The 15399-nt window shown below is 37.2% G+C and overlaps 1 protein-coding gene across 3 annotated transcripts in view; it reads right to left on the reverse strand.

The window, feature by feature from the left end:
• MIGA1 (mitoguardin 1) overlaps window positions 1-15399 on the reverse strand; it is an 86075-nt gene that overhangs the window by 48670 nt on the left and 22006 nt on the right. For all 3 annotated transcript variants that reach the window (XM_057715621.1, XM_057715604.1, XM_057715612.1), the window contains exon 7: window positions 14535-14658. In XM_057715621.1, coding sequence (XP_057571604.1) covers window positions 14535-14658 — 124 coding nt within the window. The remainder of the gene's footprint in view (window positions 1-14534; window positions 14659-15399) is intronic.

Genomic DNA, 15399 nt, shown 5'->3' on the forward strand with positions numbered 1-15399 from the left:
ATTTATCAAACTTACAGCTTCAGAGTTGCCTGCTAACACAGGTATTGCAAACACGCACTATTCTTTATAGAATATGTAAGCATACAGCAACATGGATGTAACTAGAGGTGATCACACTAAGTGAAGCAAGTCAGAAAGAGAAAGACAAATTCCACATGATATCACTTATATGTGGAATCTAAAATATGACACAAATGAACCTATCTATGAAACAGAAACAGAGTCACAGACATGGAGAATAGACTGGTGGTTGCCAAGGGGGTGGGGGTGGGAGAGGGGCGGACTGGGGTTAGCAGACTCAAACTGGTATATACAGAATGGATAAACAAGGTCCTACTGTATAGCACAGGGAACTATATTCAATATCCAGTGATAAACCATAACGGAAAAGAATATGAAGAAGAATGTATACATATGTATAACTGAGTCACTCTGCGGTACAGAAGTAATTATCACAACACTGTAAATCAACTATACTTCAATTTAAAGAGAGAGAAAATGTAAGCATACCAACTATAAAGCCCAAGTAATTTTAGGAGAAATCTAAAGTATAGATTAATAACCTTAAAATTTATTCACTGTAAACCACATCAACTAAATAATGTGCCCAAGAAACTGTAAGCAAGCTTCATATGTCATTTATCAGGTTTATTTTTACACTGGTATTAAATTCAGCAGTTTGTGGTCCTGCCCTCCTAACAGTCTAATCAAAGTGAGTGAAAAAAAAAATCTTAATTCCTGAATGCACTGTTACAGACATAAACTACCAAACCATGTAATGATGTATACTCTGCATGATACGATGATAAGGAAAGTCTCCTAATATATAGTACCATTCCTTGGTATTAGGTTTTAATCCCATAGTCTACCAATCTCTCATTAGTTTTTGTGACCAACTAAAGTCTAACTTTTTCCAAAATAATTCAAATAACATAAATTTCTGTTTAATATGAAAGATATATATATACTTTTATTGTGTAATATTCGATATGTACAAAAACTATATGTAGCATAAATGCTTATTTTGAATCAAAATACTAAAACAAACACTTGTGAATCTACTAACCATTTACAGCCACTTTTCTTTTCTTCCTTTTTCTATTGGCTGCACCATGCAGCTTGCTCCCTGACCAGGGATGGAACCCGGGCCCCCTGCAGTGGAAGTGAGGAGTCCTAATCACTGGACAGCCAGGGAATTCCCTAGAGCCACTTTTCAAAATTTACAGAATTATTTACTTAGGAGAAAATAATATAATCATGCAGAAGACAGTACCGTAAACATCTTCTTCTTACCTGATACTCATGATATATGAGTCTCCAAATGAATTTCATAGATATTCAGCAAAAACAGCAGCAGATAACCAAAGATAACTACATGTCCCAAACCAGATCTGTTTACTTTTAAGTTCTTATCTTAGGCTCTTAAACAGGCTGAGGGCACTTCAGTAGGGAAGTATGGGAAAGAATGGAGATGGGAAAGAGAAGTTAAAAGAACGATCTTCTGCTTTGCAGAGGAATCATAAGCTCTGAGTTTTACAAAATAGCTCAGTATTGAAGTTTATATACTAATCTATATGGTATTGCTTTCTAACTGCTTCCTAAAAGTAAGTTTTAATTGGCCAATCAGACCACAAGTAACCTGAAAACAGACATTCTAATCCTTATTTCATCTATATGTCATCACACATAAGGCATATAATAAACAGTTAAATAAATACTTGCAAGGTGACTTTTAAGCTATAATTCACCTTAGCAGTCTTCACGAGTCCCTACATCAACACTCTTGTACCTAGCTGGGCGGCTACAGCAATAAGTGCACAGTCTATGATTCTGTGTAGTAGGCCAGCTAACTTATGGTCCTCTTTGCTACACGGCTGTCTTCAGAGGCAAAAAGACTCTAAGAATCTATCCAAAGCAGTAAGATGGGGAAAAGAAAGAAAGAAAGAACGCATGCATAAAGGTTGGAAAAAAGCATAAGGGTTGGAAAGAATGAAAAATAAACAGGTATCATTCATAGATATGTGATCTGGATAAAAATTCCAAAAGAACCTATGACAGGGACATCCCTGGTGGTCCAGTGGGTAAGACTCTGCGCTCCCAATGCAGAGGGCCTGGGTTCCATCCCTGGTCAGGGAACTAGATCCCCACAACTAAGAGTCCACACGCCACAACTAAGAAGTCCACACAATGCAAATAGAGATCCTGCACGTGGCAATGAAGATCCCACGTGCCACAACTAAGACCTGGTGCAACCAAAATCAATCAATCAATATTGGAAAAAAAAAAAAGAACCAGTGACAAATTACTGGTGGCAGAACTAATGAGAGCTGATAAGGGTTGTTGATAATATTCAAATGCAAATACCAACAACATTTTAGATACCAGCAATAAAAAATTAGAAAATAAGTTTAGAAAAGATATCATGTACAATGACAAGAAAACTATAAAGCACCTAGGAATGAAGATATATAAGACCTCAATGGAGAAAACTATAAAAAAATTATGGGACTTCCCTGGTGGCACAGTGGTTGAGAATCTGCCTGCAAATGCAGGAGACACGGGTTCAATCCCTAGTCTGGGGAAGATCCCACATGTTGTGGAGCAACTAAGCCCGTACGCCACAACTACTGAGCCTGCGCTCTGGAGCCCTCGAGCCACAACTACTGAAGCCAGTGTGCCTAGAGCCCATGCTCCACAACAAGAGAAACCACCACAATGAGAAGCAGTGAACCACAACGAAGAGCAGCCTCTGCTCTCTGAAACTAGAGAAAGCCTGCTCACAGCAACGAAGACCCAACAGAGCCAAAAGATAAAAATAAACAAACAAGTAAATTTTTAAAAAATTATGAAAGACATAAAAGATTTAAGTAAATGAAGAGCCACATTATGTTTGTAGATGGAAACGTTAATATTATGAAGATATAAATTCTCTCACAAGCTGACCTAAACATGCAATGCAATAATCAAAACCCCAAAAGGGGTTTTCACGAAACTTGACAAGCTGTCCGAAACTTCACATGGAAAAGCAAAGGGCTAAGAATAGCCAAAGCAATTCTTAAAAAGAACGCAGTGAACAGACTCACCCCCAACAGGTGTCAAGACTCATTATAAAACTTTATAAAGATACAGTAATTAAGACACTAGAAACCAATGCAGAGACAAATAGAACAAAACAGAGAATCCAGGAAAGACACACACATAAGACAACTTGACATATGACAGGGGCATTTCAAATCAGTAAGAACAGGATACATCATTTAATGAGTGGTACTGAAGCAACCAGCTATCCAAATGTTAAAAAAAAAAAAAAAGTTATAATATACATTTAAAAAAATCAGCTCCTGACTGCTTCCACAATAGGCAGGAAAAAAAAAAAAAATTCAGGGCATGCTGAATTATATGAAGGACAAGCATCAGCGAAAAAATGGAGAAACAAAAGCACCGAAAATTTACTAAAAACCTGGAGTTGATTACAAAACTAAAATCTTAGAGAAAAATTTCAGTTTTCGAAGAGAACTAGTCTGGCTGAAGTATATACAAAACAGTAAAACAAACAGGTCAGAAAAGTGGTCTGAGAACCTGGGAGTGACAAGATGAGTGCTCTACATTAAGAGGATAACTCCAGGAACTTCCCTGGTGGTCCGGTAGTAAAGAATCCGCCTTGCAATGCAGGGGACACCGGTTTGATCCCTGGTCAGGGAACTAAGATCCCCCATGCCACAGGGTAACTAAGCCCTCGCACCACAACTACTGAGCTCGCAGCCTCAACGAGGGAGCCAAGAGTGCCGCAAACTACAGAGTTCACGTGCCCTGGAGCCTGAGCGCCACTGCGCCAAAACTAGAGAGAACCTGTAAGCCACAACTAGAGAGAAACCCGCACACTGCAAGGAAGAGCCTGCACTGCAAGGAAAGATCTCACATGCCACAACTAAGACCCAACACAGCCAAAAAGAAAATAAAGAAAATAAACACTAGAAAAAAGAAGGGGGCGGGGAGGAGGAGGAGGAGAAGAAGACGACAATGACTCCAGGGACTTCCCAGGTGGTCCAGTGGTGAAAAATCTGCCTTCCAATGCAGGGGATATGGGTTCCAATGCAGGGGATGCCCAAGCACTGCAAAATACAGAGTGCACGTGCTCTGGAGCCTGCTCACCACAACTAGAGAGAAGCCCGCCCGCTGCAACTAAGACCTGACACAGCCAAAAATAAATACATAAATAAAATAAATATTAAAAAGAAAAGAAAAAAGAAAAAGAAGACAACTCCAGAAACAAGGTACAGATTTACCAGTGGGAGAGAGACAGACTGGAGGCAGGAACCCTATTAGGGGATTATTAAATCCAAGCAAAATATAATGAGGGTACAGAGAAAGGAGAACGAATGAAAGCTATATTATGGAGGCAGAACTGACAGAACTTACTAGATAATTGGATGTGCTGGCAAGCAGTAGATCCATTATCATTTTCTGTTTTCCTCCTATGCATATGGCAAGATCAAGGATCAAGGAAGGTCAAAAATCTTAACTACATCTAGAATAAATACTTCTACAAAGTATTTGTCCTTCAGATGGCAGCTTTCTTTTCTAACACAGAGAAAGCAGATTTATAAAGAGCATCTTTTTTACTTTCCCAAATAAATCACTTTGAACATGGCTTAAATACCTTGTTTCAAGAAATGCAAATTTATGTTACTACTATAAAATGAGAAAAATCAAAGTAATTTCCAGAAACAAATAAATGCTGTGTGGAGCATAACTGAACAATATCATTGTAAAACAAGTTATGAACACGTGATATCATCTACCAGGAACCATGCATTTTTTTAAATAAGAGCCTATTCAAAAAGATTTATTCAGAGAACTAATTACAAAGAAACAAAATTTCCATCAGTATCAGAAAGAACACATATTTTGAGAAGGTACCACATGTAACATAAAAGTCCAGAGTACTGGAAATGAGTTCCTTTCTGCTACAACCAACAACATGACTGAACCAAAAGTGCAATAATTAAAAGAACCACCAAAATTCATATTTTAAGATTAATCTTCTAACAGGATAAGAAAGAGTCAAATGTATAAACTGGACAGGAATACATACAGGGATGATAAGTCAATGGCATTTAATCTTATTGCCTGTTTCATAGAGCAAATATGATCAAATACTAGAAACTTCAAGGAGTCAAACTAAAAGAACTTCAAAGAAAATGATAAGTACACAATTCAGGAGAGTGTTTGCCACTTGAGTGGACACAGTGATATGAGTGGGAGATCTGTTAGATGGATTCTATGGTGATGAACCAAGCATTTTTTAAACAATCTTAGAACAGGCCTCATAAAAATGCTAGAATATACACGAATGGATAACGAGTGTTTACGATGTAACTATGCTAAAATACGATATACATGTTATCTCATTTCATCTTCACAGTTCTATGAAGTTGATACTAATATAGTCCTACAACTTAGAGATGAAGATGAGTCTAAGAAAGGTCAAGGCTTGCTTAGATTTCATAGCTAGTAAGAGTGGTAGAGCCAGGATTTGAACCCATGTTTGTTTAATTCCAAAGCCCATGTTCTTAAACCACTAGTATATACCGTCTACAACTGAAAACATATTGGAGTTTTTTGGGTGAGTCTTCAAAAATTACAACAACAAAACTACTGTTTACCAATTATAATTTAACAATTATCTGAAAAACAGAAACTACAAATAAATGTAACACTTCTACATGCTGTTAGCCAGAAGAACTTGCACGCAAATGGAAATGTACACTAATATTATTTCAAGTCTCTGTGCATAACTTCCTGGCTCTTCTCACGCTGAGTTACAGTAGCAGGTGTATATGAAACATGCCAGAAAAAGAGTGGTGACCTAAATTTAACTCCCAGTACTACGAACAGCGCAGAATGGCATTTATGAGTCATAGACGACCTACATGCAGATAAAATGTGCTGCCCTCTAGTGATTTCAACACTTTGCATTTAACATTAAGTGGTCTCTCGTAAGAGAAGGGACATAATTTTTTTTTAATTAGAAAATCAAAATCTTCATTTTATTTAATAATCAGAAGAACAGGACAAATAACTATTGTTTAAGCCAGAAGTAAACTTTTGGTATGTAAGAACAAATACAGAATTATACCCAATAATGATTCACTAAGTCATAATGGTTAAGGAAATAGTACAGAGCATGACAAAAGATGAATTAGAGAATACAGGGTGGTGACATATTATACAAAAAATTCATGCCTTAAAACATAATTCAAACCCCGCCTAATTCAAAGCTACTCTCCTACAGCAATAAATGTAAACGTATATTACAACTATTGTCCATATTTCTTTTCTCAAGCATAGTTTCAAAGCACAATAAATGACTATAACACGGTCTGTTTTTAAGAATGCTTTAAAAACACTAAGAATTTGTAGTAAAGTGTTTTGTATCACTATCACTTCCTTCCCAAATATTAAAAATATTTCCTATTTCAACATAGATGATAACTTGGCTTAGAGGTGCATTAGAGTGGCTGTGATTTTAGAGCCAGGTTGCCAGAGGTTTTTCTCATTTCTTAAAATAAAAGGGATTCTGCTTCAATTCTGCTCTTTTATTTTCTTAGCATTAGTTCCAATATTTCCAGGATGCTCTATATGAAATTAACAGCAGGAATATCAGCAGTTATTTGAGCTTCTTTATCGCATTTAATTTAATGACCACTTGGATGACAACATTACAGAATATAAAAAACATCTTAAATTTAACAATAAGAGTAAAAATAACAGCACAATAATCACCAAAACCATTTGCATAAGTTCCCATGCGTGTAAACAATAGTATGGTTCACTGGATATTGACACAGGATACTCAGCATTTCTGGTTACCAGCTGAAGTGGCATCACCAAAGGTAAACATGGTTTGTAATACACCAGGTCCATCAGCTTTGAAACTAACAGATTCTTAATGAATTTAAAAACTTTTTTGACATTTGAATTATTAAAAATTTTTTAGTATAAAGTGCTATTTTATACTGTTTCAAATTCACAAAAAATTACTTAAAATTAGCTTCACAGAATCATACTGCATTTTTAACAGCTTTACTGAAGTATAATTTACAAACCATAAAACTTTCCCATTTTAAGTGTATAATTCAATGAATTATAGTAAATGTACACAGTTGTGCGATTATCTTCACAATCCAGCGTTAGAATCATACCATACATTTTTTAAACTCTGCTATGAACTGCACCTACCTAAACTAACCAAATAACTCACAATACTGACAAGTCAAAAGTTTTTCTGGATGTGCTAAAGGGGATAGATATAACTTACTTTCAACAAACACACTGTTATCTGAAAAGAAAAACACTAAGACAATTTTAAACATACTGAAAGAATCATGCTGAGGAGGATTTAAACTGTCCTCCTACAGTCTTGTCCACAATGTTAACTTGGCAAACTACTTACTATAAACAGTACAAACAAATGTAAAATTAAGGAGAGTCCCTGTTTATATTTTGAATTCCAAAATTAGTGAAATAAGTTTTGCTGAGGCTCTTACGTTCAGTAAAACCTGACACGTGCCTTTCAAAACTAAGATGATTTATTTGCAAGTGGGTGTAAAACCAGCCATGAATACTTGATGGCAAATACTTATCTGCAAAAAAGCTCAGCATCAACAATATTTCCAAATAATGTGAATTGATATTAGCCTCTTTTTCAAAAAAAAATTCATGCATTTTCTTAAATTACAGTTAAGTAGATAAATACACATATATCTTGGCATGATATATAATAAGGTAGCCCATGATCTCTTTATGATCAAGAAGAAAAAAATATGAAAGTAGAAACAGTTGAATTTATAGCTTATTGCACAAGATGCTTGAAAGTCATGCCTCTTTGACTCTGGCTCTGTGCCCTTTAAAATATGGTATTGTGATAAAATAAGTAATATACATTTATCACAGCTCCTGGCACAGAGCTTCTAAAACTCCTGGAATTTCCTAAGCGATGGGGGTGAGAAGAGTATCTTTTGCTATTCATAATAAGTCCCTTTCAACTATACTTTAGTTTATGTTGATGAGGTGACTCTTAGAAGATGGGGATGGCTGCCAAGGGAACAAACCCTGTGATTAGGTGGGATGTTAGGTGGGATGAACTGGGGGGCTGGGATTGCCATATATACATTACTAATAAGAAAAAAAATATCAAACTGTACACTTTAAATATATGCAGTTTATTGTTTAAAAAAAAAAAAGGAAAGAAAGAAAATTGGAACTTTCGACTCCAACCCTGACCCCTGAAGGGAAAAAGACTGGGGATTAAGTTAACCACCAATGGTGGATGATTTGATCACTCATGCCTACATAATGAAACCTCCATAAGAACACTCAACTGTAGGGTTTAGGGAGCTCCAGGTTGGTGAACACATCCAGGTGCTGGGAGAGTGTTGTGTCTGGAGAGGGTATGAAAGTTCTACACCCATTCCCCATACTATGCCCTATGCGCCTCTTCCATTTGACTGTTGCTTAGTTATATCTTTCATAATGAACCAGTATCAGTAAGACAAGTGTTTCCCAAAATTCTGTGAGCCATTCTAGCAAATTATGAAGCCCAAGGAGGGAGTGGTGGGAACCTCTCATTTACAGACAGTTGGTCAGAAGCATGGGAGGCCTGGATTAGCAATTGGCATATGAGTGGGGGGCAGTCTTGTGAGATGAGCCCTTAACCTGTAGAATCTGTGCTAACTCTGGGTAGTTAGTGTTCGAATTGAATTCAATTGCAGGACACCCAGTTGGTGTCCACAGAGAACTGGAGAATTGCTTGGCATGGAAAATCCACTCATTTGGTGTCAGAAGTTGTAAGTAGAGGGAAACAAGTTTTCCTTTAAATATTTTTTGTTAATGGTTTCAATGAGAGCATTGATGACCAACTAGACCAAACTGAACAAACTAGAAAGTAAAAGAAAGGTAAAAGGGATGACAAATCAAAATCTAAAACTATCTTAATTCAGAATTATGACTGGGAAAACAACAATTTAGTAGCAATAATAACATAACGTCTAAGCCTTGGGTCCAAAAAAACAACTGTACAGGAACAAATGAGGGAAGGCACAGCTTAATAACAACAAATCTAATAATAACAACAAAGAACTTAAAAGTTTTAGTTAAACATTAGCTCTATATTAGCAATGTTACAAGTTAATGTAGTCCTTAGGCTCTGTAATTATAATGTCCAGAATTTCTGGTTCAAGATGATAGAGCATAAGCATCTACTTCTCGGGACTTCTCTGATGGTCCAACGGTTAAGACTCCACGCTCCCAATGCAGGGGGCCCAGGTTCAATCCCCGGTCAGGGAACTAAGATCCGCAACTACTGAGTCTGCGCAATCCAAAGCCCACTCGCTACAACTAGAGAAACCCTCATGCTGCAACTAGAGAAGCCCACATGCTGCAAAGCGCCCACGCACCTCAACAAAGACCCAGTGCAGCCAAAATAAATTATTTAAATAAATAAAAATTTTTAAAAAAGCATCTACTTCTCCTTCCTAAAGGCCCATTACAAATGACAGGAAGAGGGAATTCCCTGGTGGTCCAGTGGTTATGACTGCACTTTCACTGCCAGGGGCATGGGTTCAGTCAAGCCACGTGGAATGGATTAAAAACAAAAAATGACAGGAATAAAATAACAGCATCACTGGAAAACACGGAAAAGGTATCACTAGACCAGAAATTTTAAAGAATACCTTGGAATTGGCCAATGTAAGATCAGGCATAGCCTATAAAACCATAGCCTAATATCCTAGAGGTAAAAATGATGGTCTTCCTCAGAGTGTTCTAGAGAAGTTCCAAACTCCAAGCCAATAAACAGTTATCCTGTTCCCTGGACTTCACATTTGTTATATAATTTAATTCTCATAATTACTTTGTTAAATAGGTACTACATGCCCATTTTTCAGATAAAGAAGCTGAGGCTTAGACAAGTTATATAATCACGCAGCTAATAAATGGTGAAGCCAGAATTTGAAGCCAAAAGATAATCCATCAGAGTAACTCATGAAAGCACTACACTAAATTCAGCTGGCACAGGTAGGCCTTCTCCCCCTACTCCCTCAGGTAAATAGAGCAGTTCACGTCTTTGGTTTCTGGATTAAACCTTGATAACTTCCCTGCATAAAATGTGAGGGACTTCCCTGGTGGTCCAGTGGTTAAGAATTTGCCTTCCAATGCAGGGGAGGTGGGTTCGATCACTGGTCAGGGAACTAAGAAGATCCCACAGGCCGTGGGGAAAGTAAGCTTTCACACACCACTCCCCCACCCCGGCAACAAAAGATCCTGCACGCCACAATGAAGACCTGCATGCTGCAACTAAGACCCAATGCAGCCAAATAAATAAATATTTTTTAAAATACAATAAAATAAATAAATAGATAAATAAAATGTGTGAAGTCTGTCTAGACTGCCTAGAGGGCCTGAGAGAGAAGGAAAGACGCACGAGTTAACTGCAGATCCCCAAACAGATATGGAGGAAGAAAAAATTGAAAGGAAAGGAAGATCCACACTAAATAAATGATACCACCACCAGAAATAAGGTTCCTTATTTCAACGGCTGTAGGGATTTCAGACTACCTGCACCAAGACATTTCTTTTTTTTTTTTTTATTTAATTTTTTTTTATTTTTTGGGGGGTGCACCAGGTTCAATCAACTGTTTTTATACACATATCCCCATATTCCCTCCCTTCCTTGACTACACCAAGACATTTCTTACAGGGAACTTTACCACAAAGAGTTCACAGTCAATCCTCCCAAAGAACATGTCTGTCCTCTAAGAGGCAATACAGCATGGTGGTTTATGGACTCCAAAGCTAGCCGCCTAGGTCCAAATCTAAATTCTGTCACTTAATAGCTATGTAACTCTGGGAAAGTGATTTAATACCTCTGTACCTCTCACCCCGTCTAAAAACGAGGATGATAACTAACTATATTTATCTCATAAAAGTTGGTGTGAGGATTAAATGAGATAAATTTTACTGAGTCATGCCTGATGCAGAGAAGAAACTGTGGGCCTTAGTAAAGGCCCTGGAACACGGTGACATGCAAACAATGGAAGCTGTCAGATATTAAGTCTGGGGGGGAAAGGAGATAAATTAGATGACTGCCAAAAAATCTTCCAACCTTGAAAACCTATCAAATTCTTAGGAGAAAAAAAAATTTAATTTTATCAAATAAGACAAAGCAAATCCCAAAACAATAAAGTATTCACTGAAGTCAGATCAATACTTGGTTTAAGTTCACCCCTGAGCTTCTGAAGGCATTTGTTAACCTCTATTTATGACTACTAACTATAAGCTGCCTCTCATTAATATACATTAAATGTGTAAAATGATTTTGGATTTAGAGAATGAGGAGAGCTAACTGACATCTAAGTGATTTTGATTAATATCAAATAACAGAACTATTACCCTACTAGAGTCCTGGCTATAGAGTCAACTCTTTGAATCCAGAAGTTCCAAAATGGAAACTTGCAGTAATAGAAGACTATCCAGGGGCTTCCTAGGTGGCGCAGTGGTTAAGAATCCGCCTGCCAATGCAGGGGACACAGGTTCGATCCCTGCTCCAGGAAGATCCCACATGCCTCGGAGCAACTAAGCCCGTGTGCCAAAAAAAAAAAGAAGACTATCCAAATAATTCCCAAGAAGGAACAAAATATAACAGCTTCATGTCAACTGGAATCTCCAGGGCAATGATAGGCCAAGGCACTGCTAAGCTGCAGGGGAAAGCCAGCCAGCCTAGTAGCTTCTGACAGCTCAGGTTAAGACATGGGTGGGATCAGGAACTAATTACAAACCTAAGCTAACAAAATTGATGGACCGATTATGGGTCCCACTCTAGAAATCCTATGTATTTAGAGTTCCAACAATTTCTTCAGAAACAACTTGAAGGCCCCAGCAATTAAGCCATTTGCCCAGAGGTCTTCTTGTTCAGACACAATGTAAACCCAACACAGGCCCTTTGGGCAGTACCCAAAAAACTCTTTATTACCTGATAAACTGAAAAAATCAGAGATGGATTCCATCAACCTCTATGGTCAATAGAAAAAAGAAACTTAGGGCATGCCAAACAGAACAAAATCTGAGATGCATATTAGAAGACTAACAAGTACAAGAACTACACATCTACATGATCCTCATCATGAGACTAGACAGACTCTGCAAGCGTAAGATTAGAACAGTTAGGGCAAAGCCTCCATTCCTAGCATAAAACATTAAAAGTCTCAGGCCCTCTTCCTCTTCCTTCCTTATATTCATAATTTTTTCCTACTTCTTTTTCTCTGTGGCTTTCCTTGCTACTTAACCACTTTCCCATCTTTTCTAGTTGTTCCATTCCCCTTTTTGCATTTGACCTCTTTTAAAAATGTTTCTCTGGGGGGTGGGAGGAATTGGGAGATTGGGATTGACACATATACACTATTGATACTATGTATAAAATAGATAACTAATGAGACCATACTGTATAGCATAGGGAACTCTACTAATGCACTGTGGTGACCTAAAAGGGAAGGAAATCCAAAAAAGAGGGGATATATGCATATATATAGCTGATTCATTTTGCTGTACAGTAGATGCTAATACAATATTGTAAAGCAACTATACGCCAATAAAAATTAACTTTAAAAAATTCTCTTTTTTTCTGCTTACTATCATAAATGCCATTTTAATAAGTTACAAAAGAAGTTGTATAAAAAAATATATAAATACGGACCTCTCTGGTGGCTCAGTGGTTAAGAATCAGCCTGCCGATGCAGGGGACTGAGCCTGCACTCTAGAGCCCGTGAGTCACAACTATTGAGTCAACTGCAACTACTGAAGCCTGCGAGCCTAGAGCCTGTGCTCCAGTAGAAAAGCCACCGCCCTGAGAAGTCCACATACCACAAGGAAAAGTAGCTCCCACTCGCTGCAACTAGATAAAGGCCGCATGCAGCAACAAAGACCCAACACAGCCAATAAATAAATAAATTTATTTAAATATATATATATAAAAATAGAAAGCTTTGACAAATTCTATTTGTTGACACGAATACTGTCTATTTTTTTCTGGCCTGTAATCTGCATGTGTCAAAATATTGTACCTATGCCAAGAGCAAAGAAACTATTAAAAAACACTCAAGTCTAATGAATAATTTTTGGTGATAGTAATAGTATGAAAAAGCAAAGACCAAAATTAATGCAAAGAGGTTTCACATAACCCTCACTAGAACATATAGACAGAAATTCATAATTCTAATACAAATGAAATCTTTTACCTAAACTCAAAATACATAAATATGTAAACATCTCAAAATGCAGCCACTTTCAGTACTTTATGTTCAGAAATAAATGTGGAAAAACTTAATACTCTTAACTATTTGTTTCTTTATTGGAAAACAAAAATCTTTCTCAAACAAAAAGACTTAAATTATTTTCAACAAAAAAATATATATAATTCTATTTTATTTCATTCTTTGGATGATTTACAGAAGTCAAGGAAGGTCTTCCCTGGTGGCGCAGTGGTTAAGAATCCACCTGCCAATGCAGGGGACATGGGTTCGAGCCCTGATCCAGGAAGATCCCACGTGCCACAGAGCAACTAAGCCCGTGTACCACAACTACTGAGTCTGCGCTCTAGAGCCCTCGAGCCACAACTGTTGAGCCCGGGTGCTGCAACTACTGAAGCCCATGCACCTAGAGCCTATGCTCTGCAACAAGAGAAGCCACCACAATGAGAAGCCTGCACACCACAACAAAGAGTAGACCCCACTCACTGCAACTAGAGAAAGCCCATGTGCAGCAACAAAGACCCAATGCAGCCAATAAACTAAATAATTAAAAAAAAAAAAAAGAAGAAGTCAAGGAAGCTTTTTTTTGGTTACGTTGGGCAGCTTCCAAGATCTCAGTTCCCCAACCAGACACTGAACCGGGCCATTGCAGTGAAAGCCTGGAATCCTAACCACGAGGCCACCAGGGAACTCCTGGAAGCAATTTTAATCATTCTTTCCTTGGGAGGCTTCACTTAAAAAATCTCTTCAAAGTTCTTTTTTCTTTAAAGCAGGAAACAAAGGTAAAGTTATATAATAATGTATGTATTGACTACTTACATCAAAATGTAGCCTGCAACTGAAATGGGGGCAAGAAACAGATTGACTTAAAACACTTTAAAGGTAAGTCATGAGCTATATGCCTGTTTCTGAGATAGTGTCTTTCTGTCCCATTTTTATATTCTTTTTTTCCTCCCTCTTAACACTTTAACTGGGATTCTTCCACTTAGAATGTAATTTTAAAATAATGTTACAATCTTATCTATGGTAAGTACTTGAATTTATATCAATATGTTCACTTGAAAAGTTAAACTGATAGAAGAAAACCAATAAATATGATAGTACTCTTTTTCTCTTGGCCATTTTCTAAAAAGTATGCAACCATATTAACACACTTAAGCCAATGATTCCAAAAATAAAACGGGATAAAATCACACATTTCATAAAAACTATGTAAAATAATCACCTTACCAATATCATTAGGAAGGGAATTAGGATCAGATGCCCCCAGGGTAGCTTCAAACTCCTCTTGGAGACGATACGCTCTTTGCAGCAAAGCTTCAAGTTTATGGATAAATTCAGTACTAATAATATCCTAAAAGGAGAGAAAGAGTACACACAGCAAATATTAGATTCTAATGTTAAAATTCTAAACATTTTCCATTTTTAAATGAAAGGCAGAAAAGTGAGGGCTATGAAAAACTACTGTTGGATGGTGAGAATACTGTGATAGAAGTCAGGAGGCCTGAGTTCTAGCTGTGCCTCAGGTAAAATCACCTCCATTTTGTAATCTAAAATTCAGGAGCTGCACTAGATCAGGGGCTCTCAAAGTAAGGTTCCTGAACCAGCAGCAACAGTATTATCTGGGAACTTGTGAGAAATGCAAATTAGAAATGAATTAGAAACCCTAGAGGTGGGGCCCCCAAGTAAGTCTATTTTTTAACAAGCCTTTCAGAGGCTTCTGATGTGTGCTCAAATTTCAGAGTCACTAACCTAGATGATGATCAATAAATGCCAGTCCAGCTCTAACTATGTGTGATTTTGATGAATATAATGGCACTTAATTCAACCCAAAGCACAAAACAGACTTTTTAAAATTCCTTTAGAAATCATAACTGCTTAATTCTATATATTCTTAGAAAATCAGGAAACAATGATGAATTGCAAATTTAGGATTTAACAACTAACTGAACAGGAAAAGCCCAGTAAGAAATATCCCCATACGATCCCAAGAGAGGAAAAAAAAGTTCTATTAAATGCCACAGATATCAAGTACATTGAATCCACATTAAAAATAGTTCATACAAGAGTGTAAAGCAATTATAATCCAATAAAG

Source organism: Hippopotamus amphibius, chromosome 1, assembly GCF_030028045.1.
Source record: "Hippopotamus amphibius kiboko isolate mHipAmp2 chromosome 1, mHipAmp2.hap2, whole genome shotgun sequence".
In the NCBI taxonomy this organism is placed as follows: domain Eukaryota; kingdom Metazoa; phylum Chordata; class Mammalia; order Artiodactyla; family Hippopotamidae; genus Hippopotamus; species Hippopotamus amphibius.